Raw genomic sequence first — 27,119 nt, 5'->3', positions numbered from 1 at the left:
CCATGACCTCTAGTCATACTTCCATTGCCATGTGCCCACTCTCTGTATTTCCCAGGTCATTCATTACTCTACCTCTAATTTTCATTCACAATGCTTCACAACACTATTGGTTTAGAGTAATCGAGTCACAGGCCCTTCAGCCCAACTTGCCTACAGCGACCAACATGTCCCGTCTACACCAGTCCCACCTGCCTGCGATTGGCCCATGTCCCTCAAAAACGTTCCGACCCCTGTACTTGTCCAAGTGTTTTTTAAATCTCTCCAGAGATGCTGCAGGTCCCACTGAGTTACTCCAGCATTTTGTATCTACCTTTGTTTTTTAAATGTTCCATTTTAAATATAAAGACCCTCCAATGTTTTATAAAGCAACATAATTTCCCAGGGCTTTTAACATTGGGTGGATTTTCTAGCACATGCAACTCATTCATGAAGTTACATTGAAATTTGTCCAAATTGCGTGCACACCTTTCAATAATCCAGGTTGCTGGTACTGTTCAGACCCTGGTGGCTCGGGCTGAATTTTAACGAGTTAACAGAAGTCTTTCCCTTGCATCTGGCAGTGTTGAAGCATGAATTGACTTTTTAAATAGCTGACGGGCACAGATTAACATATGGTGGTGTAAGTGATTGCAGGGCTGGAGATGCTGGGTCAGAATTGCCCGGTCTCAAGTGTAATTGGAGAGATTAGAAGTCTTTATTTTTCCTGGAGAGTAATAGACAATGTGAAGTACACTCCTGTTAAACCTGCAGATAGACACGGAATGCTGGAGTAACCCAACGGGTCAGGCCACATCTCTGGGGAACATGGATAGGTGACGTTTCACAGAGTGCTGGAGTAACTCAGCGGGTCAGGCAGCATCTCTGGAGAACATGGATAGGTGACGTTTCACAGAGTGCTGGAGTAACTCAGCGGGTCGGGCAACATCTCTGGAGAACATGGATAGGTGAAGTTTCACAGAGTGCTGGAGTAACTCAGCGGGTCAGGCAGCATCTCTGGAGAACATGGATAGGTAACATTTCAGGTCGGAACCCTTCTTCACACCCGAAACGTCACCTATTCTTTTTCTCCGGAGATGCTGCCTGTCCCGCTGAGTTACTCCAGCATTTTGTGTCTATCTTCGGTGTAAACCAGCAGCTGTAGTTCTTTGCTATACCTGTTAAAACGGTATCAGGTAATTCCTCTAAAAACAAAATGGAATGAATGACTGGTGAAAAAGTAAGTCTAGAGGTGAAGAACAATTGTACATTGGTGCCACTGGCAAAATGGAAATATTCCACAGAATGCTTAACAACATCTAGTCTATTTTTGGATTGATTCCTTGGAGTTTAATAACCTATCAGACATAATGTAAAATCCCAGCGATTTATCTGCATGGAGATTTGTCTCATCTATTCTCAAAATGCATACTTGATACATCGCTTATAATGTTTCTTATAAAGGGGGACATGGTGGCCCAGCGGTAGAGTTGCTGCCCTACAGCACCAGAGACCCGGGTTCGATCCTGACTACGGGTGCTGTCTGTACAGAGTTTGTACGTTCTCCCCGTGACCTGCGTGGGTTTTACCCAGGTGCTCCGGCTTCCTCCCATACTCCAAAGATGCACAGGTTTGTAGGCTGATTAGCTTGGTAACATTGTAAATTGTCTCCAATGTGTGTAGGATAGTGTTAGCGTTTGTGAGGGGATCGCTGGTCGGTGCGGACTGGGTGGGCCGAAGGGCCTGTTTCCGAGCTGTATCTCTAAACTAAACTAAACTTCTCTTGGGATTGATCTGCTGACCTTCCCCTTCTGTGTGGTACCTTGCTTGGCATGGATGCACATTGAGTTTTTAACTGTACTTCGCCTGGGGTGAGAATGTGAAAAAGCAACTTTATATTGGTTTTTCTGTACGTGTGTGAGAGGGTGTCAGGTTGGTCTTGGTGTTAGTTTCCAACCTGAGAGGGCTTTCATGGGGAGTGTGAGAAAGTCTGGGGTTCACACCAAGGTTTGCATGCCCATGTGTTACATCGGTGATAAAACTAACTATCATCAGGGCAGAAAACCGTTTATAATTTACTCACTCACTCGATTAGCTTTCAGCTAAATACAGACACAAAAAGTTGGAATAACTCAACGGGACAGGCAGCATCTGGGGAGAGAAGGAATTCCCTTTGTCAGATTGCACCCGAAACGTCACCCATACCTTCTCTCCAGAGATACTGCCTGGCCCGTTGAGTTACTCCAGCATTTTGTGTCTATCCTCAGTTTAAACCAGCACCTGCAGTTCCTTCCTACACACTATGTACGACGATGTTGCCAGGGCTAGAGGGTCTGAGTTATAGGGAGAGGTTGAGGAGGCTGGGACTCTATTCCTTGGAGCGCAAGAGAATGAGGGGTGATCTTATAGAGGTGTATAAGATCATGAGAGGAATAGATCAGGTAGATGCACAAAGTCTCTTGCCCAGTATCTCTGGAGAGAAGGAATTGGTGCTTCCTGTCCTGCTGAGTTACTCCGGTATTTTATGTCTCTGCTGGAGAAACTCAGCAGGTCAGGCAACATCTGTGAAGTGAATAAGAAGGTGACATTTCGGGTCGGCACCCTTCTTTAGACTAGTTGGTCTCTGAGAAATGTCCCGACCCGAAACATCAGCTGTCTGTTTCCTCCTGCACTTTGAGTTTAGCTGAAGATACCAGCTTCCACAGTCCCTTGTGTCTCCATCGAAATGCTTTCAGTTGAATTAAACCATGAAAGATAAATAGAGCGTCATTTTCATGATACAGAGATGTTGCTGCTGTTCCCACTGAAATGTCAGAGTTGTTTAGTTTAGGGTAGTTTAGTGCAGTTTAGTTTAGAGATACAGCGTGGAAGCAGGCCCTTCAGCCCACCGAGTCCGCGCCGACCAGCGATCACCCGTTCACTAGTTCTATCCTACTCACACTAAGGACAATTTTACCGAAGCCAATTATCCTATAAACCCGCACATGTTTGGGAATTTGGGAAACAGGAGCATCAGGAGGAAACTCACGCCGTTACGGGGAGAACGTGCAAACTCCGTACAGTCAACGCCTGTGGTCAGGATCAAACCCGAGTCTCTGGCGCTGTGAGGCAGCAACTCTACCACTGTGCCACCGTGTCATTAATATGGGATTTATATTTCCTCCAAGACTAAGAAAAGAATAAACTTTTCTTCCTTAAATTATACTTATTTAAAGTGTGTTCTGTGGTTGAAATAGAACACAATTTCCAAGTTAGAACAACCAAAAAATCCGTTTTTTTCACTCTTATTAATAAGCTATTGGATCTTCTTTGATTGAAGGTCTTTGGTTGAAGGGCATAATTGATATATATTAAGGATAACATATTAATGAATTATGATCATTGTGACTATTTTACATTTGCAAAGCAAGTTAATTAGAAACAATCTTTCCTCCTGTAACTCTGAAAGTACAATCCTAAGTTTATAAAACTTGGAACATACTATTGGATTCTGGATCATATCCTGATGAGTTCACTAATTAGATGTGATTTCATATTAACTGCATTAATTAGACCATGGGATTTCACCTGCATCTCAAAAACTGCAAATACTATCTTTACGCCGTAAAAGATAATGTTTTAATTAGCTATCCTAATTAAATTACATTTACATATGTCAATTGTGTTAATTAAAAAGCTATTTTCCTCAATGTCTCAAAACTGCAGCTTGAGCTTCTATAAATTCCAGACATTTTAAGCACAATGAAATATTTATTGTAATGAAATTATATCACGTCACAGTTCAGAACCGATCCCAACCTCTCCACACACAAAAATGGGTGGTTTTGCAGATGGTGAAGATGGTTGTGAAAAATTGCAGCAGGATCTGGATCGATTGGCCAGGTGCGTGTTGGAATTCAATGCAGAGAAATGTGAGGTGTTGCATTCTGGGAAGTCTAATATGGGCAGGACTTACAGAGTGAATGGTAGGGCTCTGGGGAGTATTGTCGAGCAGAGGGATCTAGGAGTACAGGTGCATGGTTCCTTGAAGGGGGAGTCACAGGTAGATTGGGTGGTCAAAAAGACTTTTGGCAGATTGGCCTTCATCAGTCAGAGTATTGAGTATAGAGATTCAGCAGGTCAGGCAGCATCTCGGGAGAGAAGGAATGGGTGACGTTTCGGGTCAAGACCCTTCTTCAGACTGATGTCGGGGGTGGGACAAAGGAAGGATATAGGTGGAGACAGGAAGATAGAGGGAGATCTGGGAAGGAGGAGGGGAAGGGAGGGACAGAGGAGCTATCTGAAGTTGGATCCAACATATCATCCACCAACATTTCCGTCACCTACAACAGGACCCCACCACTGGCCATATCTTCCCATCCCCTCCTCTCTCTGCATTCCGCAGAGACCGTTCCCTCCGCAACTCCCTGGTCCACTCGTCCCTTCCTACCCAAACCACCCTAACCCTGGGCACTTTCCCTTGCAACCGCACGAGATGCAACACCTGTCCCTTTACCTCCCCCCTCAACTCCATCAAAGGACCCAAACAGTCTTTCCAGGTGAGACAGAGGTTCACCTGCACCTCCTCCAACCTCATCTATTGCATCCGCTGCTCTAGATGTCAACTTATTTATATCGGCGAAACCAAGCGCAGGCTCGGCGATCGCTTCGCTGAACACCTGCGCTCGGTCCGCATTAACGCAACTGATCTCCCGGTGGCCCAGCACTTTAACTCCCCCTCCCATTCCCAGTCTGACCTCTCTGTCATGGGCCTCCTCCAGTGCCATAGTGAGGCCCGCCGGAAATTGGAGGAGCAGCACCTCATATTTCGCCTGGGCAGTTGGCGGCCCGGTGGTATGAACGTCGACTTCTCCAACTTCAGATAGCTCCTCTGTCCCTCCCTTCCCCTCCTCCTTCCCAGATCTCCCTCTATCTTCCTGTCTCCACCTATATCCTTCCTTTGTCCCACCCCCGACATCAGTCTGAAGAAGGGTCTCGACCCGAAACGTCACCCATTCCTTCTCTCCCGAGATGCTGCCTGACCTGCTGAGTTACTCCAGCATTTTGTGAATAAATCGATTTGTACCAGCATCTGCAGTTATTTTCTTATACTATTGAGTATAGAGGTTGGGAGGTCATGTTGCAGTTGTATAAGACGTTGGCGAGGCCGTGTTTAGAGTACTGTGTTCATTTCTGGGCACCATGTAATAGAGAGGGTGTTATCAAGCTGGAAAGGGTACAGAGAGGATTAACAAGGACTAGAGGTCTGAGCTATAGAGAGAGGTTGAGTAGGCTGGGTCTCTATTCCTTGGAGCACAGGAGGATGAGGAGTGATCTTATAGAGGTGTGTAAAATCATGAGAGGAATAGATCGGGTAGATACACAAAATTTCTTGCCCCGACAAGGTGAATCGAGGACCAGCGGGTATAGGTTTGAGATGAAGGGGAAAAGATTTAAGAGGAATCTGAGGGGTAACGTTTTCACACAGAGGGTGGTGGGTGTATGGAACAAGCTGCCAGAGGAGGTAGTTGAGGCTGGAACTATTTAAACAACGTTTCAAAAACAGCTAGACATGTACATGGATAGGGCGGGTTTGGAGGGTGGGGCTAGTGTAGCTGGGACATCTTGTCCGGTGAGGGCAATTTGGGTAGAAGGGCCTGTTTCCACACGAAATCACTCTTTGACTCTCTGACACACTTCTCCCAGCTGTTGGATAACCCTTAGCTTAAAATCATGTCGTGGTTCATCTATCAGAAAATGAGCAAGAGTTGGAACTACATGCGAGACATCGGGTGGAGCACGCTGTTAAAAAAGGGAGATGCAGGTGGACACAGAGGTAACCTGTGCCAGGGGATACATACACCCCTACTCACCCTAGGATGGGGCGGGTAAGCAGAAGTGGAAATGTGGACAGATCTCCACGCCCCCCTCCTTATGCCACTCCCCTTCCCACCCTGAAACAGGGGCACTAATCACAGTCCCATGAGAGTGCCATAAATGAGCACCAATCATAGGACTTTGATTACTCTCAACCTGAAACGTCACCCATTCCTTCTCTCCAGGGATGCTGCCTGTCCCGCCCGCTGAGTCACTGCGGAAGAAGTGGACAGGTGGCGTTTCAGGTCAGGACCCTTCCTCTGACTCCCTTCCCTCAGATGCTGAAATGAAGAACTGCAGATGCTGGTTAATACACAAAGGGACATAAAGTACTGGAGTAACTCAGAGGGTCAGGCAGCACCTCCGGAGCACATGGACGGGCGACTTTGAGGGTTGAAACCCTTCTTCAGGTGATGCTGCCTGACCCGCTGAGTTCCTCCGGCACTTTTGCGTGTGGCTCGAGATTCCAGCATCTGCAGTTTCTTATGTCTCCACAATTAGCAGTATTGATCATCCAACCGATAAATCACCTACCGCTTTCATATCGGTGGGAATCCAGATTTTTATTTTATTATATTCCAGCAATTTTATCTGTTGTGTTCACAATTGTTATTCAGGGCAATTTGATTTCATCTTTAAGCCCAAGTTATTATCATTCAAAGTCACCAGTGTTAATAAGAGTTGGGTTCTGAATACAGGGCATAACCCAGCACATTATCTAACAATTGAACATCACACATTCCTTCTCTCCAGAGATGCTGCCTGTCCTGCTGAGTTACTCCAGCATTTTGTGTCCAGCAACAATTGAAACATAGAAACTTAGAAAATAGGTACAGGAGTAGGCCATTCAGCCCTTCGAGCCAGCACCGCCATTCAATATGATCATGGCTGATCATCCAAAATCAGTACCCCGTTCCTGCTTTTTCCCCACATCCCTTGATTCCGTTAGCCCGAAGAGCTAAATCTAACTCTCTCTTGAAAACATCCAGTGAATTGCCCCCCACTGCCTTCTGTGGCAGAGAATTCCACAGATTCACAACTCTCTGGGTGAAAAGGTTTTTTCTCATCTCAGTCCTAAATGGCCCACCTCCTATTCTTAAACAGTGACCCCTGGTTCTGAATTGATGCCACTGTGCCGCCCTGATGTCTCTTTATTTTTAATATTTCCCCTTCACCTTCCTTGCCACCCTGCCAATTCTCCAGCTCAATCCCAGGGCCATGGTTGTACCCGTCTGTTCTAACTGGGGTGCCATCATTGAGCAGGGGATGACTGATGTGACAACAGTGCCTCCTGTCCAGCCCCACCACGACTAAAAACACGGTGGCGCAGCGGGTAGAACTGCTGTCTCACCGCGCCAGAGACCTGGCTTCGATCCTGACCTTGGGTCCTGTCTGTGTGGAGTTTGCATGTTCTCCCTGTGACCACGTGGGTTTCCTCCGGGTGCTCCGGTTTCCTCCCATATACCACAGAAGTGCTTGTTTGACCCTTAATTGACTGCACCTGAGATCAGGATCGAACCAAAGTATCTGGTGCTGTGAGGCAGCAGTTCTACCCGCTGCGCCACCTTGCCACACAACCAATTTGTGTGTGAATCTTTGTTTGTGATGTGGAAGCAGGCAAGAAGGAGTGGAGGATTTCAGTGCTAATTTTAAACAGTCAATTAACTACTTACCCAAAAAGCTCAATAAACATCATTACAATCTGATTTGGCGCTGCAACATTAACAAAGGCATGTTTAAATTAAATGTGAAAATAGGTAGGAAGGAACAGCAGATGCTGGTTTAAACCGTAGACACAAAATGCTGGAGTAACTCAGCGGCTTAGACAGTCAGATGCTGGCTGACCCACTGAGTTACTCCAGCCTTCTGTGTGGAAATAGGTGAATATTGTATCGACAGAATATATAAAGAAGTTAACAATTAATATAAAATACTTTCAAACTGAAGCATAGGGCAGCACTTCTGCTGCCAACCTGTGCCCGATCTTCAGCACCGTCTGATGCTACACAATTTATCCATCTGTTCTGCTACACTTTGCGTGCAGTTAGCATTTCATAAAAATGACTTGCAAGTAATAAGTTGCAAATTGGAGCACAACCCGGGAAGGAGCCAGCATATTTCATGGGTACTTGAGCAAGCGCTTTAAGTACTGTAGGCATCTGCGCAATCTACAGTCTGGATTTTGTTTTGTTTTTTAAATGTCTTTGTCAAGATTTTTATTTAAACTTGTGTTACATTCATTCAGGCAGAAAAAAAACACTTCATGCGCCCAGTGTGCTAGCTTACGAAGCAACTACACAAAAGTGGCGAATTCCACTTATTGATTGTGTTATTCTGTTATTATCTTCTACTTTGTGCAGTGTTGGGTTCATTTTGTGATCTCATAAAATGGACTAATTAAATCTCCTGGGTTGCCATGACATTTTTTTTTGGCTAAACATTCGCAGTTAAGTACTGTCAACATGAATCCTACCTCAGTACACCAGCATCAGTGGTGCCACCAGTGGCATTATGCTCGCAAATAACACATGGATAGGAATGATGTCTGTACAGTGGAATATCCAGTTGTCTTTGCAGATTTTAACCAAAATTCTGAACGGGGAAATGGAGTGTGTTGGAGCACATGCCCCAATCAGTATCTCAGGTGGCAAGACTTCAAGTTCCTTGGCGTTAATGTCACGACATGTTTAAATTATAATGTTTTATTTTTTATTATTATTATTTTTTTTAGAGATACAGCGTGGAAACAGGCCCTTCGGCCCACCGAGTCCGCGCCGCCCAGCGATCCCCGCACATTAACACTATCCTACACGCACTAGGGACAATTTTTTTAAAACATTTTACCCAGCCAATTAACCTACGTACCTGTGCGTCTTTGGAGTGTGGGAGGAAACCGAAGATCTCGGTGAAAACCCACGCAGGTCACGGGGAGAGCGTACAAACTCCGTACAGACGGCGGTCGTAGTCAGGATCGAACCTGAATCTCCGGCGCTGCATTCGCTGTAAGGCAGCAACTCTACCGCTGCGCCACCGTGCCGCCGTTGTCTACTGTATATCATGTTCTTATCCTTGCGAGCAGAGCACCAAGGCAAATTCCTTGTATGTATACATTCTTGGCTAATTTTTAAAAAATTATTCATTCATATTCATTCAACTATCTGCGGTGGGCCAATATTGAAGGCACAGCAACACCATCAATTCCGGAGATAGACTGAGGAAATTCAGCACGTCTCCAATAACTCTTACAAAAGCTCATGAAAATCACTCGAGAAACAGCATCATAAACACAGTGTTTCTGCCCAGCAGCTCCCGGGTTCAGTATCAGCATTTCTAGTGACGTAGCCACATAAACAAACACACCCTGCTCATTTAGACACAAAACGATGGAGTAACTCAGCGGGACAGGCAGCATCTCTGGAGAAAAGGAATGGGCGGCGTTTCGGGTCGAGACCCTTCTTCAGACCCAAAACGTCACCCATTCCTTCTCTCCAGAGATGCTGCCTGTCCCGTTGAGTTCCTCCAGCATTTTGTGCCTATCTTCAGTTTAAACCAGCGCCTGCAGTTCCCTCCAACACACCATTCTTATTTGGTCTTAGACTTGCCTCAAAAGGAAACCTTCAGCTTGGGTTCCCATATCTTTTCATTGATGCCTGGATAGATATTGGACAAACGAAACGATACATAAAACCTATATTATGAATTATAAATGCCTCCCGCTGTAAATATACAAAAATCCAATATCTTTGAAACCAAGAAGATGTGAACATTCATTATACCCAGGAGAAGCACATACACATCCTATATTTTCTTCAAGAAATTCAGCTCGCCAACTTTGTGTGAGGCAATTGGTGACCTTATTTTTGAATTGCACAAGAAAGGAAATGGAAAATAAGAAAAAAAAATAAAAATAACCGTGGTGGAGAATTGTCTTGAATTGTGGACCAAGCTCCAGGAAAAGGTGTTCAAGTAACTTAGAAATGTCTGCGTCCATGGACAGCTGACAGATTACAATGTTGTAAGAAAAACATTAAACGTTACACTTTAGTTTTAGTTTAGTTTACAGAAACATGGAAACAGGCCCTTCGACCCACCGAGTCCGCGTCGACCAGCGATCCCCGTACACAAACGCTATCCTACACACACTAGGGACAATTTACACATACACTAAGCCAATTCTATTATGGTGAGATGGACACAAAACGCTGGAGTAACTCAGCGGGCCGGGACATGCAGCATCTCTGGGTAGAAGGAACTGGTGACGAGTCGGGTCGAGACCCTTCTTCAGATTGAGATGGGTGAGTTTGCTGAGGCGGCCTCAGTGTGAAGAAGCTTCTCGACCCGAAACGTCACACATTCCTTCTCTCCAGAGATGCTGCCTGTCCCGCTGAGTTACAACGGCTTTTTGTGTCTATCTTCGGTATAAATCAGCATCTGCAGTTCCTTCCTCCACATATACGGTGGTTTCTATATTTTCTATATGTGGTCACAACTCTCCAGTTTCAAGTCAAACATGTTCGCTGCTTCGCAACGACTGAGTGTTCGTGCTGCAGTGCGAGGGCTGGACTGGGGAGGAGAGCATGCTGGAGTTACCTGAGCATGGAGGGTTATACTTGGGAGGAGAGAGTGCTGGAGTTACCTGAGGATGGAGGGCTGAACTGGGGAGGAGAGCATGCTAGAGTTACCTGAGGATAGAGGGGTGTACTTGGGAGGAGAGGGTGCTGGAGTTACCTGAGGATGGAGAAGGTGGGTTGGGGCTGTCCTCCTGCGTGCTCCCCGTCACCGAGAATGCGCCCGGCGTCAGGTTGTCCTCCGTGACGTTGGCTGACCCAGGCGTGGTGGACCTGCTCACGGACTGGGAGTCCTGGTCGCTCCCAGATCCACGCCGTTCATCCAGAACACCCGGGACTCCTTCATCTCCGGGCTTCTTCCCCTTCTTGTGCACTCTGGAATGCACAACCACCTGGTGGTAGGTTCGAAACACCCGCCCACAGTCGGGACACTCTGTCGGCTTCTCCTTCATCGTTGCGTGTTTTTGCCCTAATCCAGCAGTCTTACATTCTAGACCTTGGCTCATTCCTTGTGTCATGAACTCCCTGCTTCCCATCAGATCATCTTTACCAGACAGGTCATTCATGTTGGTTCGTTTTGGGCTTTGGATCAGGTCCCCATCTGCCTTGTGTTTGGCCTTCTCTCTGGCCGTGAAGATGAACTTGTCCTTGTCCAGGCTGGCCCCTGCACTGGGCTGGGCTTCCTCCTGCCCAGGGAGGAGATGCTTCTTGGGCATGGCCGCCTGCTCCATCACCATCCCTCTGGTCACCAGCTGCCAGGCGTGGTAGCTGTTCACGGGGTCAAACTCAGCCACGCGGGCCACCGCCTGCAGGCGCTCCATGCAGTTCGCCTTCAGAGGAGGTGCCAAGGTCAAGCATCCCAACAAAGACCTCTTGTCCGCCTCGATCAGACCATGGGCCACACTGCTCACGGGCACCAGGAGCTTGCCGAGCATCTCCTTCTCCTTGCGAGCCAGCTCGGCTTTGTTGTAGTGCAGCTGGCTCTGTTCATGTAAGCTCAACTTGTCGGGAGACAAGAAGCCACTCTGTAAACAGGACACGTAGGCAGAGTAGACATTGGAGTGGGAGTCTGGCACCATGTTGTTCAGGTTCTCAGGTGCCTCGGGGTCACTCTGAGGGGTGTTCTTGACGGCCAGTTTGTTCAGATGGACCTTCATGTGGTTTTTGAGGAACCAGGGCTCTTTGAACCTGCGTCCACAGATCTGGCAGCTGTGCTCGAAGGAGTCCTTGTGCTTCCTCATGTGGCCTTTCAGGAACCAGGCCTGGCTGAAGACCTGGCCACACACCTCGCAGCGGAACTCGTTGGTGGTCTGCTCGCCGTTGCCGCCGGCCCCTTGCCCTGGCACGGCCTCGGCCGTGATGTGTGCCTTCTCCACGTGGCTGATCAGGTCCTCCTCCTGAGAGGCGGCAAACTCGCACAGAGTGCACTTGTAGGGCTTGTGCAGAATGCGGATGTGCCTGTCCAGCTCCTCGCGCTTCTTGAACTTGCCCTTGCAGTAGGTGCACTTGAAACCCACCGTGGCGGCCGCCCCTTCCTCCTGGCCGCCCGCGGGCTTGGGGGTGGTCACCGCGCTGGAGGCATCAGCACCACCCTGGCTGACCGGCGCGGGCAAGCTGCCCGAGCTGAGCAGGGCATGGTGAGGCTTGCCATCCACTCTGCCCACCCCCAGACCGATCTTCATCTGCTTGTCCCGCAGGATGGCCCTCTCCTCCAGCTCGTGCAGCAGCCGGTTCTCCTCCCGCACCCGCCCGCGCCCCTTGCCCAGGTTGCCCAGCTTGTGGGTACGCAGGTGGATCTTCAGGTTGCCTTTCTGAGCCGCCCTGTGGTCACAGTAGGGACATTTGAAGGGTTTCTCGCCCGTGTGTGTGCGCATGTGCAAGGACAGGATGCTGTTGAAGCGGAAACGTTTGCCGCAGATCGGGCACGGGTACTTCCTGGACTTCTTGGCATCGTCCTCCGTGCCGTTCATCTGAGAAATGATGCCAAGGTTCTGGCCATTCAGGAAGTGCTGCAAGTCCACCCGCCCGTTCATCCCCAGGTTGGTGTCAATGTCCGTGCTCAGCTGGTTGGCCAGCAGGGTCATTTGGTTGCTGATGGGCTGGCTGGCCACCGTGTGTTGACGGTTCCCCTCCAGGACGATGGATGTTGTCTTCTCATCCAAGCTGCCTCTGCTCTGCAGCTCAGGGAAGGCATGGCCCAGTTGCGTGGTCAACTGGTGCAGCTTCTGGCTTATGGGATACTGGCCATTCAGCACAGGCTTGCTGAACTGGACATCAGTCTCAGGCACTGCTGAAGATACACCAAGGCACAAACTTGCTTCCTCCATCCCTAAACACAGAAAACAAAAGCCTCCTGTTAAGTCTGTAGCACATTTTAACATTGAGCACAGAACAGTACAGCACAGAAACGTGGAACACGGAACAGCCCCACACTGGAACATGGAACTGCACCACACAGGTACATGGCACTATACCACACAGGAATATAGAACACAGAACATAGAACATAGAACATAGAACATAGAACATAGAACTTGAATTTAAAATTTGCATTAGGCGAGAAATAGTATTGGGTAGACTGATGGGACTGAAGGCTGATAAATCCCCAGGGCCTGATGGTCTGCATCCCAGGGTACTCAAGGAGGTGTCTCTAGAAATCGTGGACACATTGGTGATCATTTTCCAATGTTCTATAGATTCAGGATCAGTTCCTGTGGATTGGAGGGTAACTAATGTTATCCCACTTTTCGAGAAAGGAGCGAGGGAGAAAACAGGGAATTATAGACCAGTTAGCCTGACATCGGTGGAGGCGAAGATGCTGGAGTCAATTATTAAAGAGGTAATAACGGCACATTTGGATAGCAGTAAAAGGATTGGTCCAAGTCAACATGGATTCATGAAGGGGAAATCCTGCTTGACTAATCTTCTGGAATTATGTGAGGATGTAACAAGTAAAATAGATGAGGGAGAGCCAGTGGATGTAGTTTATCTGGACTTTCAGAAAGCCTTTGATAAGGTCCCACACAGGAGATTGGTGGGCAAAATTAGAGCACATGGTATTGGGGGTAGGATGTTGACATGGATAGAGAATTGGTTGGCAGACAGGAAGCAAAGAGTCGGAATAAACGGGTCCTTTTCAGAATGGCAGGCAGTGGCGAGTGGAGTGCCGCAAGGCTCGGTGCTGGGGCCACAACTATTTACAATATATATTAATGATTTGATGATGGAATTAGAAGTAACACTCACAAGTTTGCAGATGACACAAAGCTGGGTGGCAGTGTGAACTGTGAAGAGGATGTTAGGAGGTTGCAGGGTGACCTGGACAGGTTGAGAGAGTGGGCAGATGCATGGCAGATGCAGTATAATGTAAATAAATGTGACGTTATCCACTTTGGCAGCAAAAACAAGGAGGCAGATTATTATCTCAATGGTGTCAGATTAAGTAAAGAGGAAGTGCAACGAGACCTGTGTGTCCTTGTACACCAGTCACTGAAAGCGTGCAGGTACAGCAGGCAATTATGAGAGGATTTGAGTATAGGAGTAAATAAGTCCTTCTGCAGTTGTATAGGGCCCTGGTAAGACCACATCTGGAGTACTGTGTGCAGTTTTGCTCTCCTAATTTGAGGAACGACGTCCTTGCTATTGAGGCAGTGCAGCGAAGGTTCACGAGGTTAATCCCCGGGATAGCGGGACTGTCATATGAGGAAAGATTGGAAAGACTGGTCTTGTATTCACTGGTGTTTAGAAGGATGAGAGGGGATCTTATAGAGACGTATAAAATTATGAAAGGGCTGGACAAGCTAGATGTTCCCAATCTTGGGGGAGTCCAGAACCAGGGGCCAGAGACTAAGAATAAAGGGGAGGCCATTTAAAACTGAGGTGAGAAAAAAACTTTTTCACCCAGAGAGTTGTGAATTTGTGGATTCTCACTGGATGAATTTAAAAGAGAGGTAGATCGAGCTCTAGGGGTTGGTGGAATCAAGGGATATGGGGAGAAGGCAGGCACAAGTTACTGATTGTGGATGATCAGCCATGATCGCAATGAATGGCAGTGCTCGCTCGAAGGGCCAAATGGCCTCCTCCAGCACCTATTTTCTATGTCAATGTTTGAAAAAACACATAGAATGTAGAACATAGAACTGTACCGCACAGGAACATGGAAGTATACCGCACAGGAACATAGAACATAGAACAGTTCCACACTAGAACATGGAACTATGCCGCACAGGAACATGGAACACAGAACCCAGAACATAGAACATAGAGCATAGAACAGTACAGCACAGGAACAAAGAACACACAACAGTACAGCTGAGGAACAGACCCTTCGGCCCGCCATAGTGCCATCTAAACTAACCCTATCTGCCTGCGTGTGGTATCGATCACTTTACCATATAGTTTTGCTTCATAGAGTGGTCAGTCAAGTGGACATTTTCAGCATCTCGCATTGACAATAGACAATAGAATAAGGGGTAGGCCATTCGGCCCTTTGAGCCAGCACCACCATTCAATGTGATCATGGCTGATCATTCTCAATCAGTACCCCATTCCTGCCTTCTCCCCATACCCCCTGACTCCACTATCCTTAAGAGCTCTATCTAGCTGTCAGAGAACTGGCCTCCACTGCCTTCTGAGGCAGAGAATTCCACAGATTTACAACTCTCTGACTGAACATTTTTTTCCTCATATCTGTTCTAAATGGCCTAGCCCTTATTCTAGAACTGTGGCCACAGGTTATGGACTCTCCCAACATTGGGAACATGTTTCCTGCCTCTAACGTGTCCAACCCCTAATAATCTTATATGTTTCAATAAGATCCCATCTCATAGAAACATAGAAACATAGAAAATAGGTGCAGGAGTAGGCCATTCGGCCCTTCGAGCCTGCACCGCCATTCAATATGATCATGGCTGATCATCCAGCTCAGTAACCTGTACCTGCCTTCTCTCCATACCCCCTGATCCCTTTAGCCACAAGGGCCACATCTAACTCCCTCTTAAATATAGCCAATGAACTGGCCTCAACTACCTTCTGTGGCAGAGAATTCCACAGACTCACCACTCTGTGTGAAGAAATGTTTTCTCATCTTGGTCCTAAAAGACTTCCCCCTTATCCTTAAGCTGTGACCCCTGGTTCTGGACTTCCCCAACATCGGGAACAATCTTCCCGCATCTAGCCTCTCCAACCACTTAAGAATTTTATATGTTTCAATAAGATCCCCCCTCAGTCTTCTAAATTCCAGCGAGTATAAGCCTAGTCTATCCAGTCATTCTTCATATGAAAGTCCTGCCATCCCAGGGATCAATCTGGTGAACCTTCTCTGTACTCCCTCTTGGGCTAGAATGTCTTTCCTTCTCATCCTTCTAAATTCCAGTGTATATAACCTTAGTCGCTCCAGTCTTTCAATATACGACAGTCCCGCCATTCCGGGAATTAACCTAGTAAACCTACGCTGCACGCCCTCAATAGCAAGAATATCCTTCCTCAAATTTGGAGACCAAAACTGCACACTGTACTCCAGGTGCGGTCTCACTAGGGCCCTGTACAACTGTAGAAGGACCTCTTTGCTCCTACACTCAACTCCCCTTGTTATGAAGGCCAACATTCCATTGGCTTTCTTCACTGCCTGCTGTACCTGCATGCTTCCTTTCAGTGACTGATGCACTAGGACACCCAGATCTCGTTGTACGTCCCCTTTTCCTAACTTGACACCATTCAGATAATAATCTGTCTTCCTATTCTTACCACCAAAGTGGATAACCTCACACTTATCCACATTAAACTGCATCTGCCATGCATCCGCCCACTCACACAGCCTGTCCAAGTCACCCTGCAACCTCATAGCATCTTCCTCACAGTTCACACTGAACCCCCAGCTTTGTGTCATCTGCAAATTTGCTAATGTTACTTTTAATCCCTTCATCCAAGTCATTAATGTATATTGTAGATAGCTGCGGTCCCAGCACCGAGCCTTGCGGTACCCCACTAGTCACTGCCTGCCATTCTGAAAGGGACCCATTTATCCCCACTCTTTGCTTTCTGTCTGCCAACCAATTTTCTATCCATGTCAGTACCCTACCCCCAATACTATGTGCTCTAATTGGAGATTGTAACCTTATTGACAACGTGAAACCTAGAACGGTACTTGAACAGGCCCTTCGGCCCGCAATGTCTGTACCGAACACAATGCCATTATAAATTAATCTCCTCTGTCTGCACATAATCCATATCCCTGCATTCCCTGCATATCCATGTGCCTATTCAAAAGCCTCTTAAAAACCAGCATCAAGTCTGCTTCCACCACCACCCCTGTCAACAGATTCCAGGCACCCACCACCCCCTGTGTAAAAACCTTGCCCTATCAAAAACAGCACAGAAAATGTTTTAATTTATAAAAGTTAAATATAATTTCATCACACGTTAATCACATCATTTTTCTTTGGCCTCCCAGCTTCATTTCTTGACCATAGAAAAATAAACTGGTATATTAATTTCAGAAAACTCAAATACAACAGTCTGGTCTTAATTTATAACCATCAAATAGAAACATAGAAGGTAGGTGCAGGAGCAGGCCACTTGGCCCTTCAAGCCAGGACCGCCATTCAATATGACTATGGCTGATCATTTAGAATCAGTACCCCATGCCTGCTTTATCACCATATCCCTTGATTCCTTTAGCCCTAACACAGTCTGAAGAAGGGTCTCGACCCGAAACGTCACCCATTCCTTCTCTCCCGAGATGCTGCCTGACCCACTGAGTTACTCCAGCATTTTTAGTCTGCCCTAAGAGCTATATCTAACTCTCTCGAATACATCCAGTGAATTGGCCTCCACTGCGGCAGAGAATTCCACAGATTCACTACTCTCTGGGTGAAAAAGATTTTCCTCATCTCAGTCCTAAATGGCCTACTCCTTATTCTTAAACTGTGACCCCTGGTTCTGGACTCCCCCAACATCGGGAACATCTTTCCTGCATCTAGCCTGTCCAATCCCTTCAGAATTGTATATGTTTCTGTAAAAAATATTCCCTATTTGCCTCCACCACAGAAAAGCTTCACAATTGATTTTTCCATGGTACTCTGATCACTAATATTTACAATTCTGAATAAATTAAGGAGGCATGATGGCACAGCGGTAGAATTTCTGCCTTACAGCGCCACAGACCTGGGCTTGGTCCTGCACGGTGTTGGTATGTTCTCCCTGTGACCTGCGTGGGTTTTCCCCAGGTGCTCCGGTTTCCTCCCACACTCCAAAGATATAGGTTAATCGTCTTCAGTTAAATTATAGATTGTCTCAAGTGTGTGTAGGTTAGAACTAGTGTACAAGTGATTGTTGGTCGGTGTGGACTGGGTGGGCCAAAGGGCATGTTTCCAGTCTGTGAAACTAAACTAAACTAAACTAAACTAAACTAAACTAAACTAAACTAGCCACGGCAAGTTATTCCAGATGCCTGAGTCAGGGTTTACCTCATTTTGTATCAGTTGATATGATTTAATCTTCTGTCCAAGGAGATACTTAAGTGTTATGATTATCACCTAAATATATGCATGGGTTAATGTTTCTGTCACAAACATGCCAGATATAATATTGAAATGATAAATGTATGAATTTCTAGTGTCCAAAAATCTCAATAATAAGTTGAGTCTTCTGACAGAGTAAACTAAAAGCAGTTTGGTTTTGGTTAATTCAAACAATACCTTTTAAAGCTGCTTATTTTTGCTCCTTTGCTGGCTGGTGTAACACATGATTATAACTAAGCTTCAAAAAAGATATTGTACATTTAAGAAGCTCAAATATCCAGGCTAACCCCACTAACGTTTAATAACGCACAAATATTTTACATTAGAAGTTAACAGGTGGCTTTTCAGATTTGAATGGTCATTGGCAAAATAATTGGAATGTCTAATCCTTCTTAGCTTAGTTTAGTTTAAAGATACAGCATGGAAACAGGCCCTTCAGCCCACCAAGTCCATGCTGACCACCGATCACCCGTTCACATTGGCTCCACGTTATCTAACTTTCACCATCTTACAGGAGCACACCATGGTTTGGAACACAGATAATAAATCGGTAGTATATACAGGGACACAACTGCAACACAGGAGGCTGTGGAGGCCAACTCAGTGGATATTTTTAAGGCAGAGAGATAGATTCTTGATTAGTACGGGTGTCAGGGGTTATGGGGAGAAGGCAGGAGAATGGGGCTAAGAAGGGAAAATAGATCAGCTATGATTGAATGGGGGAGTAGGCTTGATGGGCCGAATGGCTTAACTCTGCTCCTCTCACTTACGATCCTATGAACTTATGAACACAAGCGGGCAAAAGATGACCACCTGCCTGGTCACCCACCCCACTTTTTGGCTGAAATATTTCATCAAGCACCACTTTGGCACGGACGTCAAAACTCCTCAACAGTGTTTAACAGGATCAAATCCGTGCTTCGCCTATTTTTTTAAAGATATAATGAACATATTAAAAAATGCAAATATTATTCTTGTCCCAGACATCTGATAGAATGATAAACCTCTGGTCAGGGTCACAAGACAGCTGAAAACATTTGAACAAAAATAGAGCTAGGATTTAAGTTTGCACATTAGCTTAGAGGGTTGGGAGACTGAACAAGGATATTTTATTTAATGCCTGCTAAAACCAACAGCATGGATGTTTAAAAAAAACATTGGACCACAAATATGCAGTGATTCTACGTTGTGCATTCTGTCACATAATATATAGCTCTAAATGAGGTTCAGGGAGTAATGACTTCATTGGTCATGGTCTGTACTAAAAAGAATGCTGGTGTTCAATAGGAAATCCTACTTGGAAATCAAAAGCAAGGAGCAGAACTGCCAAGTCTAATGCTATTGTGCTTTTTGCGCTAATCCGTTTCTTCTGATCGCTAACGACTTTAGGCCAAATGGCATGCGGTAGAGCCCAGTATAAGGAGGATTCAACTCCAGGTCGACAGCAAAATAAATGCTGCCTGAAACGCACAGAGAGTCAGCGTCTTTCAACACCTCCCAGCCCCAGACCTGGGGAAGGTGGACATATGGGCTGCAAGCACGAGCACAGCTCTGACAGTTTGCTAACGTGATGGGAAGGTATGAAGGTGCCAGGAGCTGTGCCAGTCTTCACACTGGCGAGAATCTGCTGCAACTTGCCACATATGCTGGATAGCAGTCGCAATGACAACAACGATTGGACCACCAACCAAGGAGGTCACCAGTCAACACAGAGCTTTTTATTCCACATGCTGGGAGCGATATGCTGCACTCTGTATCTTCCCCTTTGCTCTGGTACCTATTGTACCAGAGTTTAACCTGATGGGACCGAAGTGCTGGAATAACTCAGCGGGTCAGGCAGCATCTCTGGAGAGAAACGGTGGGTGACGTTTTGGGTCGGGACCCTCCTTCGTCAAATTCAATGAATTGAAATACCTTTCTGTGAGGTTATTTCATTAGTTAGAGTTGACAGGGCCAAGGAGAGATGTAAATAGATAACTAAGTTCACCATTTAGTATAAGAAAATAACTGCAGATGCTGGTACAAATCGATTTATTCACAAAATGCTGGAGTAACTCAGCAGGTCAGGCAGCATCTCGGGAGAGAAGGAATGGGTGACGTTTCGGGTCGAGACCCTTCTTCAGACTAAGTTCACCATTTTTGGTTGCATGTCATCGTGCTTTGAAGAAACATTGAGTAATGATCTGAAACCCGAAACTTTCATCAGGATCAGGGTAGTTTTGCATTAAGAGAAGAGTACTGGGAAAACATTTATAAATGGACTCCAAATGAATCAGGGTAATTTAAGATGTACACCATAAAAATGCGTACAGACCCTGATAATAAAGATTGATTATATATTGTTTTCTTAATATTTTTATCAGCTCTGAATTTGTAATGAGAGATTACAATAGTAAATTGCAGTTAATTCCCAGAGTTAACCCCCCTCGAGACCTGAAATACTTTTAAAGTTTATTTTTCCTTCGGGAGATATCAAGGTTTACTTTCACATCAACTCTCGTCCCCATTCCTGAAAGGATCGTCACCGAAACATGATTGCACAATGCGATCTGCTTCAGCTTTGCCACAGGTTGGCCGAGTGTTCCACTTGCAGGTCACCCTTGCAACCCAGCTTCAGTGTTAGCGTATGAGGTGGCACCTTTCCCTTTACAACGCTGCTTCTGGAGACCTGCCTGGGCAAGTTGGGCCTTGGTCGGTGTGGGTAAGAAGGGCCGAAGGGCCTGTTTCCACGGTGTATCACTCTGTGACTCTATGACTGATGGTAGTTGGTCACTATCATAAAACCCTGGTCTTTTCCAACCATCCTCTGCCAGTTCAGTGAAATTCTTAGCTTGACTGCTTGTACCCACACCTCAGCTCACAGGCACCCCTTCCCCAAAGACCCCCTCCATCTCCATCCCCCTCACCCAGCCCCGAGTCACGTCCAAACCCCCATCTGCCATCCTCCAACCCCCTGGACCAGACGAATCGTCTGTACAGAATCCCTCCCCACTAACAGCTGCTCGGAACTGCCCCAGCCAAGGCCCACCCCACCACCCGACCTCCTCCTGGTCCATTTCCCTAGTATGTAGGGCTCTGATGAACCCACCTCCTTTCTCAACCCACTTCCATACCCATCACTAAACCTCCCACCAACCCTCCCATTCCCTGCATTCAGTCCCCAACTTGCCCACACCGGCCAACATGTCCCATCTACACTAGTCCCACCTGCCTGTGCTTGGTCCATATACCTCCAAACCTTTCCTTTCCATGAACCTGTCTAACTAGTCCCACCAGCCTCAACTACCTCCTCTGGCAGCTTGTTCCATGCACCCAGCATACTTTGTGTGAAAAAGTTACCCCTCAGATTCCGATTAAATCTTTTCCCCTTCACCTTAAACCAATGTCCGCTGGTCCTCAATTCACCTACTCTGGGCAAGAGACTCTGTGCATCTACCCGATCTATTCCTCATGATTTTATACACCTCTGTAAGATCAAGGACTGTGATGTTGTTCAACATGATAAAGAGTTGCTGAAGCAAACTAACCAGGAAACCCCCTGAGCCACCCAGCCCCCTCCACACCCAAGGGACCTCAGTAGATGAAGTCTGTAACCAAACCATGGGTGCAGCTCCCGATGATGGCAAAGGTGTGCCCCGTGTAATCAAACATTCCCTGGCAATAAACATCTCCTTTCTATTCAGGCATTGACTGCACTCATGTACACGTCTAATATTTCAGTTTAGTTTATTGTCACGTGTACCGAGGTACAGTGAAAAGCTATCTCTCCAAACCTCTTGGCTGCAGGAAGAGGTGGTGGGTGTGTGGAACGAGCTGTCAGAGGAGTTTAGAGATACTGCGCGGCAACATGCCCTTTTGGCCTATTGGGTCCGTGCCGACCAGCAATCCCCACACATTAACATCAACCTATACCCACTAGGGACAATTTTTTACATTTACCAAGCCAATTAACCTGCAAACCTGTACATCTTTGGAGTGTGGGAGGAAACCGGAGATCTCAGAGAAAACCCACGCAGGTCACGGGGAGAACGTACAAACTCCGTACAGACAGCACCATTTGCTGTAAAGCAGCAACTCCACCGCTGTGCCACCGTGCCGCCCAGAGGAGGTAGTTGAGGCATGGCCCATTTGGAAACACTTAGACAGATACATGGATAGGGACAGATTTGGAGGGATATGGACCAAACGCATGCCCAGGTGGGACTAGTGTAGATGGGACATGTCGGTCGGCGTGGGCAAGTTGGGCCAAAGGGCCCGTTTCCACTCTGTCTGACTCTGTGACTCTATGACTCTGTGAAGAGATCATGACAATTAGAGGACAACAGACTGAAAAAACAGTAGTGATACAAATGGTAGTTCCAGATTGAAGAAAAGTCTGAATATTTCAGTCTTCTTTTCAGAAAAATGAATGCCAGTAAATGCAGCTTTCATTGCGTCTGTCAATGTGCAATTACATAATTGTGTGTTTAACATTGTCAACTCACTTTAGTTAACAGCTCAAAAATTATGATTTTCTCAGGAAAAAGCTGTAATTTTACGGAACACATTATCAAAAAGTTATTAAAATGCCACTTGAGAGGTTAGCTAACAACCTGTGTCAGCGCACAGAGCCAGCACCCAATGTTCCTTTGTCCACAGGTGGGCTAAAGAACGAGGGCAAATTAATCCAGTGACATGGTTATGTTTAATAGATGTCATAACAACCTGAGGGGCAACTGTTTCACTCAGATGGTGGTGGGTATATGGAACAAGCTGCCAGAGGAGGTAGATGAGGCAGGGATTATAACAGCATTTAATGGCCATTTGTACAGGTACATGGATAGGACCAGTTTAGAGGGACATGTAGGCAATGGGACTGGATTAGAAGACGAGCCTGGGTTGGCATGGACGAGCTGGGCCAAAGAGTCTGTTTCCGTGCTGTATGACTCCAAGACTCCAGGACATCTTGGACAAATTAATACTTCACCGTTAAAAAGTGGAGAACATACATAATGTATCATTCATTATTTTCTTCCTCCAATTTCCTTCTACGGATGAGGGGGTGATTGGCAGATGGATGGAGTAGCTGATTGGTTGATTGATTGATTGATTGATTGATTGATTGATTGATTGATTGATTGATTGATTGATTGATTGATTGATTGATTGATTGATTGATTGATTGATTGATTGATTGATTGATTGATTGATTGATTGATTGATTGATTGATTGATTGATTGATTGATTGATTGATTGATTGATTGATTGATTGATTGATTGATTGATTGATTGATTGATTGATTGATTGATTGATTGATTGATTGATTGATTGATTGATTGATTGATTGATTGATTGATTGATTGATTGATTGATTGATACTTGATTGTCACATGTACTTGGTGCATTGAGATTCTTTGTTTGCGTTCAGCACAAGTTTGCAATAGTAGTCACGTAAAGGGCACCGACAAAGTTACAGAAGTGTTCAACATGGTCCCTCTTCCTTCTCCCCCCCACCCACTGTCCCGTCCCTCTTTGTTCTCTGCTACATGAGAGTAGGAGAAGGTGACAAAGGCTAGAAGTCAAGAGGAGACAAAAGTACATCAGATTAAGAATGGATGTAAAGTACAAAGCCTGGCGAATGATAGATGGATACAGGTGGATACAGATGGATACAGTTGATCACTAAACACTTGGCAGGGTTGTCCCACCTGCATCCCTCTTTTCCAGCTTCCTCCTCCCTACTCCAATCAGCCTGAAAAAGGGTCCTGATCTGAAACGGTGCCTGTCCATTCCCTCCACAGATGCTGCCTGACCCACTTTGTGTTTTGCTCAAGATTCCAGCATCTGCACTTCATGGTGTCCGCAGTTCCTTAGTCTATTTATTTACTCTGATTCCAAATGATGCCTTTAACCACAAAAGGGACTCTTTTTTTTCTCACTTACAAATGCTTTTCTAAAATATTTAAATGTTATTCATTAATTATTAGTTAGCTAATACCACAGAATGCCGCAGATTATAAATACGCCATAAAATAAAAGCAGCTAATTAGAAAACTCACACTATGTTAACTGATGTGAAACCCATTAACATTCATAGTTTAAATATGAAAGTCCACTCAGTTCAATTAAAAGTTCTGCATTTGCAACATTTCTGGGAGCAAAACATGTAATTTTAGCAACATAGTGAAATATCGGGAAATGAACATATAAGTTTTAAAATGTGAAACATTTCACAGAGGACATAGGTTTAAGGTGAGAGGAAAAAGATTCAATGGGAACCTGAGGGGTAACTCTTTCACACAAAGGGTGGTGGGTGTATGGAATGAGCTGCCAGAGGAGGTAGTTGAGGCAGGGACTATCTCAGCGTTTAAGAAACATTTAGACAGGTACATGGATTGGACAGGTTCAGAGGGATATGGGCCAAATGCAGGCAGGTGGGACTAGTGTAGATGGCACATGTTGGTCGGTGTGGGCAAGTTGGGCCGAAGGGCCTGTTACCACGTTGTAAGACTCAAAGTGAACATTAGACCATTCTGTATGGGCTTAACTGCACTCCTGTCTTGTGCACTGTACATGGGTGGATGGGCAACTGGAGGGGATGTGTTAATATATCCAATTCATAATTGCCCAAAGATAGACACAAAATGCTGGAGTAACTATGGCGGGCACGGTGGTGCAGCGATAGAGTTGCTGCCTTGCAGTGCTCGCAGAGCCCGAGACCCTGGTTCTATCCCGATTACGGGTGCTGTCTGTATGACGTTTGTACGTTCTCCCCATGACATGCGTGGGTTTTCTCTGAGATCTTCGGTTTCCTCCCACACTCCAAAGGCGTACAGGTTTGTAGGTTAATTGGCTTGGTGTGTGTGTAAATTGTCTCTGGTGTATGTAGGATCGTGTTAACGTGCGGGGATCGCTGGTCAGTGCGGACTCGGTGGGCCGAAGGGCCTGTTTCCGTGCTGTATTTCTAAACTAAACTAAACTCAACGGGTCAGGCAGCATCTCTGGATAGAGGGTATAGGTGACGTTTTGGGTCGAGACCCTTCTTCAGACTGAGAGTCAGGGAGAGGCACCCTATCCAAAGTCCATTTGTATGTACTTTAAAAAACACAAGTATATTATTTTCTTCTCTCCAGAGGTGTTGCCTGTCCCGCTGAGTAACTCCAGCATTTTGTGTCTACCTTCGATTTAAACCAGCATCTGCAGTTATTTCCTACACAAGTATATTCTTGTTCATTTCAGTTACATTTGCAAGCCTTACATAGAAATCTAAGCAAATTATGGGGAAATTTAAAGTTAATGGATAGTCCGAGGAAATGCTTGGTGTCTGTGCGATCAGGACATGAATGAAACATTTTTGCTGAGAAGACACCATGATGTTGGCTCTTCTCTTGTCCTCGAGATTATCCCTGTTTATTAAAAGACAAACTCCCATTTTAAAACAAACTGAACAGATGCAGCTCCAAAGCAGTTGCTCTTGCTCAGAGATTTACACCTCTCATTGACCGGATCTCTGCTCTCTCACGCCATCATTCTGGGGAAGAAGTTGTTACTGAGAACGATATTCAGCACTCTGTATCTCCCCCTTTGCTCTGCACATTGTGCTTGAGTTTGACTTGATTGTACTGATGTACAGTATATCTGATTTGTAGAAACATAGAAACATGGAAAAATAGGTGCAGCAGTAGGCCATTCGGCCCTTCGAGCCAGCATCGCCATTCAATATGATCATGGCTGATCATCCAAAATCAGTACCCCGTTCCTGCTTTTTCCCCATATCCCTTGATTCCGTTAGCCCTAAGAGCTAAATCTAACTCACTCTTGAAAACATCCAATGAATTACCCTCCACTGCCTTCTGTGGCAGAGAATTCCACAGATTCACAACTCTCTTGGTGAAAGAAATTGTCCTCATCTCGGTCCTAAATGGCCTACCCCTTATTCTTAAACTGTGACACCTGGTTCTGGACTTCCCCAACATTCGGAACATTTTTCCTGCATCTAGCCTGTCCAATCCTTTAAGAATTTTATATGTTTCTATAAGATCCCCTCTCATCCTTCTAAAGTGAATACAAGCCCAGTCGACCCATTCTTTCATTATATGTCAGTCCCGCCATCCCAGGAATTAGCCTGGTTAACCTACGCTGCACTCCCTCAATAGGAATAATGTCCTTCCTCAAATTCGGAGACCAAAATTGCACACAATACTCCAGGTGTGGTTTCATCAGGGCCCTGCACAACTGCAGCAGGACCTCCTTGCTCCTGAACTCAAATCCTCTAGAAATGAAGGCTTTCTTCGCTGCCTGCTGTACCTGCATGCTTATTTATTTATTTATTTTCATATTTCAGATACAGCGCGGAAACAGGCCTTTTCGGCCCACCAAGTCCACGCCGCCCAGCGATCCCCGCACACTAACACTATCCTACACACACTAGGGACAATTTTTACATTTACCCAGTCAATTAACCTACATACCTGTACGTCTTTGGAGTGTGGGAGGAAACCGAAGATCTCGGAGAAAACCCACGCAGGTCACGGGGAGAACGTACAAACTCTTTACAGTACAGCACCCGTAGTCAGGATCGAACCTGAGTCTCCGGCGCTGCATTCGCTGTAAAGCAGCAACTCTACCGCTGCGCTACCGTGCCACCCATACTTTCAGTGATTGATGATTGATGTACAAGCACACCCAGGTCTCGTTGCACCTCTCCTTTTCCTAATCTGACACCATTCAGATAATAATCTGCCTTCCTGTTCTTGCCACCAAAGTGGATAACCTCACATTTATCCACATTATACTGCATCTGCCATGCTTCTGCCCACTCACCCAACCTATCCAAGTCACCCTGCAGCCTCATAACATCCTCATCGCATCTCACACTGCCCCCAGCTTTGTGTCATCCGCAAATTCGGAGATGTCACGTTTAATTCCTTCATCTAAATCATTAATATATATTGTAAGTAACTGGGGTCCCAGCACCAGCCACTTGTGACTGCCTGCCATTCTGAAAAGGACCCGTTAATTCCTACTCTTTGCTTACTGTCTACCAACCATGTCAAGACCCTACCCCCAATACTATGCTCTAATTTTGCAAACTAATCCCTTGTGTGGGACTTTGTCAAAGGCATTTTGGAAGTCCAGATACACCACATCCACTGGCTCTCTCTTATCCATTCTACTTGTTACATCCTCAAAAAATTCCGGAAGATTAGTCAAGCATG

General features: G+C 46.0%; 1 protein-coding gene across 4 annotated transcripts in view; it reads right to left on the bottom strand.

Moving 5' to 3' along the window:
• The window catches only part of znf536 (zinc finger protein 536), a 429,810-nt gene that overhangs the window by 192,186 nt on the left and 210,505 nt on the right, over nt 1-27,119 (bottom strand). For all 4 annotated transcript variants that reach the window (XM_078400451.1, XM_078400450.1, XM_078400452.1 and 1 more), the window contains one exon: nt 10,561-12,729. In XM_078400451.1, coding sequence (XP_078256577.1) covers nt 10,561-12,727 — 2,167 coding nt within the window. In that variant the 5' untranslated portion in view covers nt 12,728-12,729. The remainder of the gene's footprint in view (nt 1-10,560; nt 12,730-27,119) is intronic.

This window comes from Rhinoraja longicauda, chromosome 6 (assembly GCF_053455715.1).
Source record: "Rhinoraja longicauda isolate Sanriku21f chromosome 6, sRhiLon1.1, whole genome shotgun sequence".
In the NCBI taxonomy this organism is placed as follows: domain Eukaryota; kingdom Metazoa; phylum Chordata; class Chondrichthyes; order Rajiformes; family Arhynchobatidae; genus Rhinoraja; species Rhinoraja longicauda.
The sequence above is the reverse complement of the archived record's forward strand: the minus strand, read 5'-3'. Positions and strand labels throughout refer to the sequence as shown.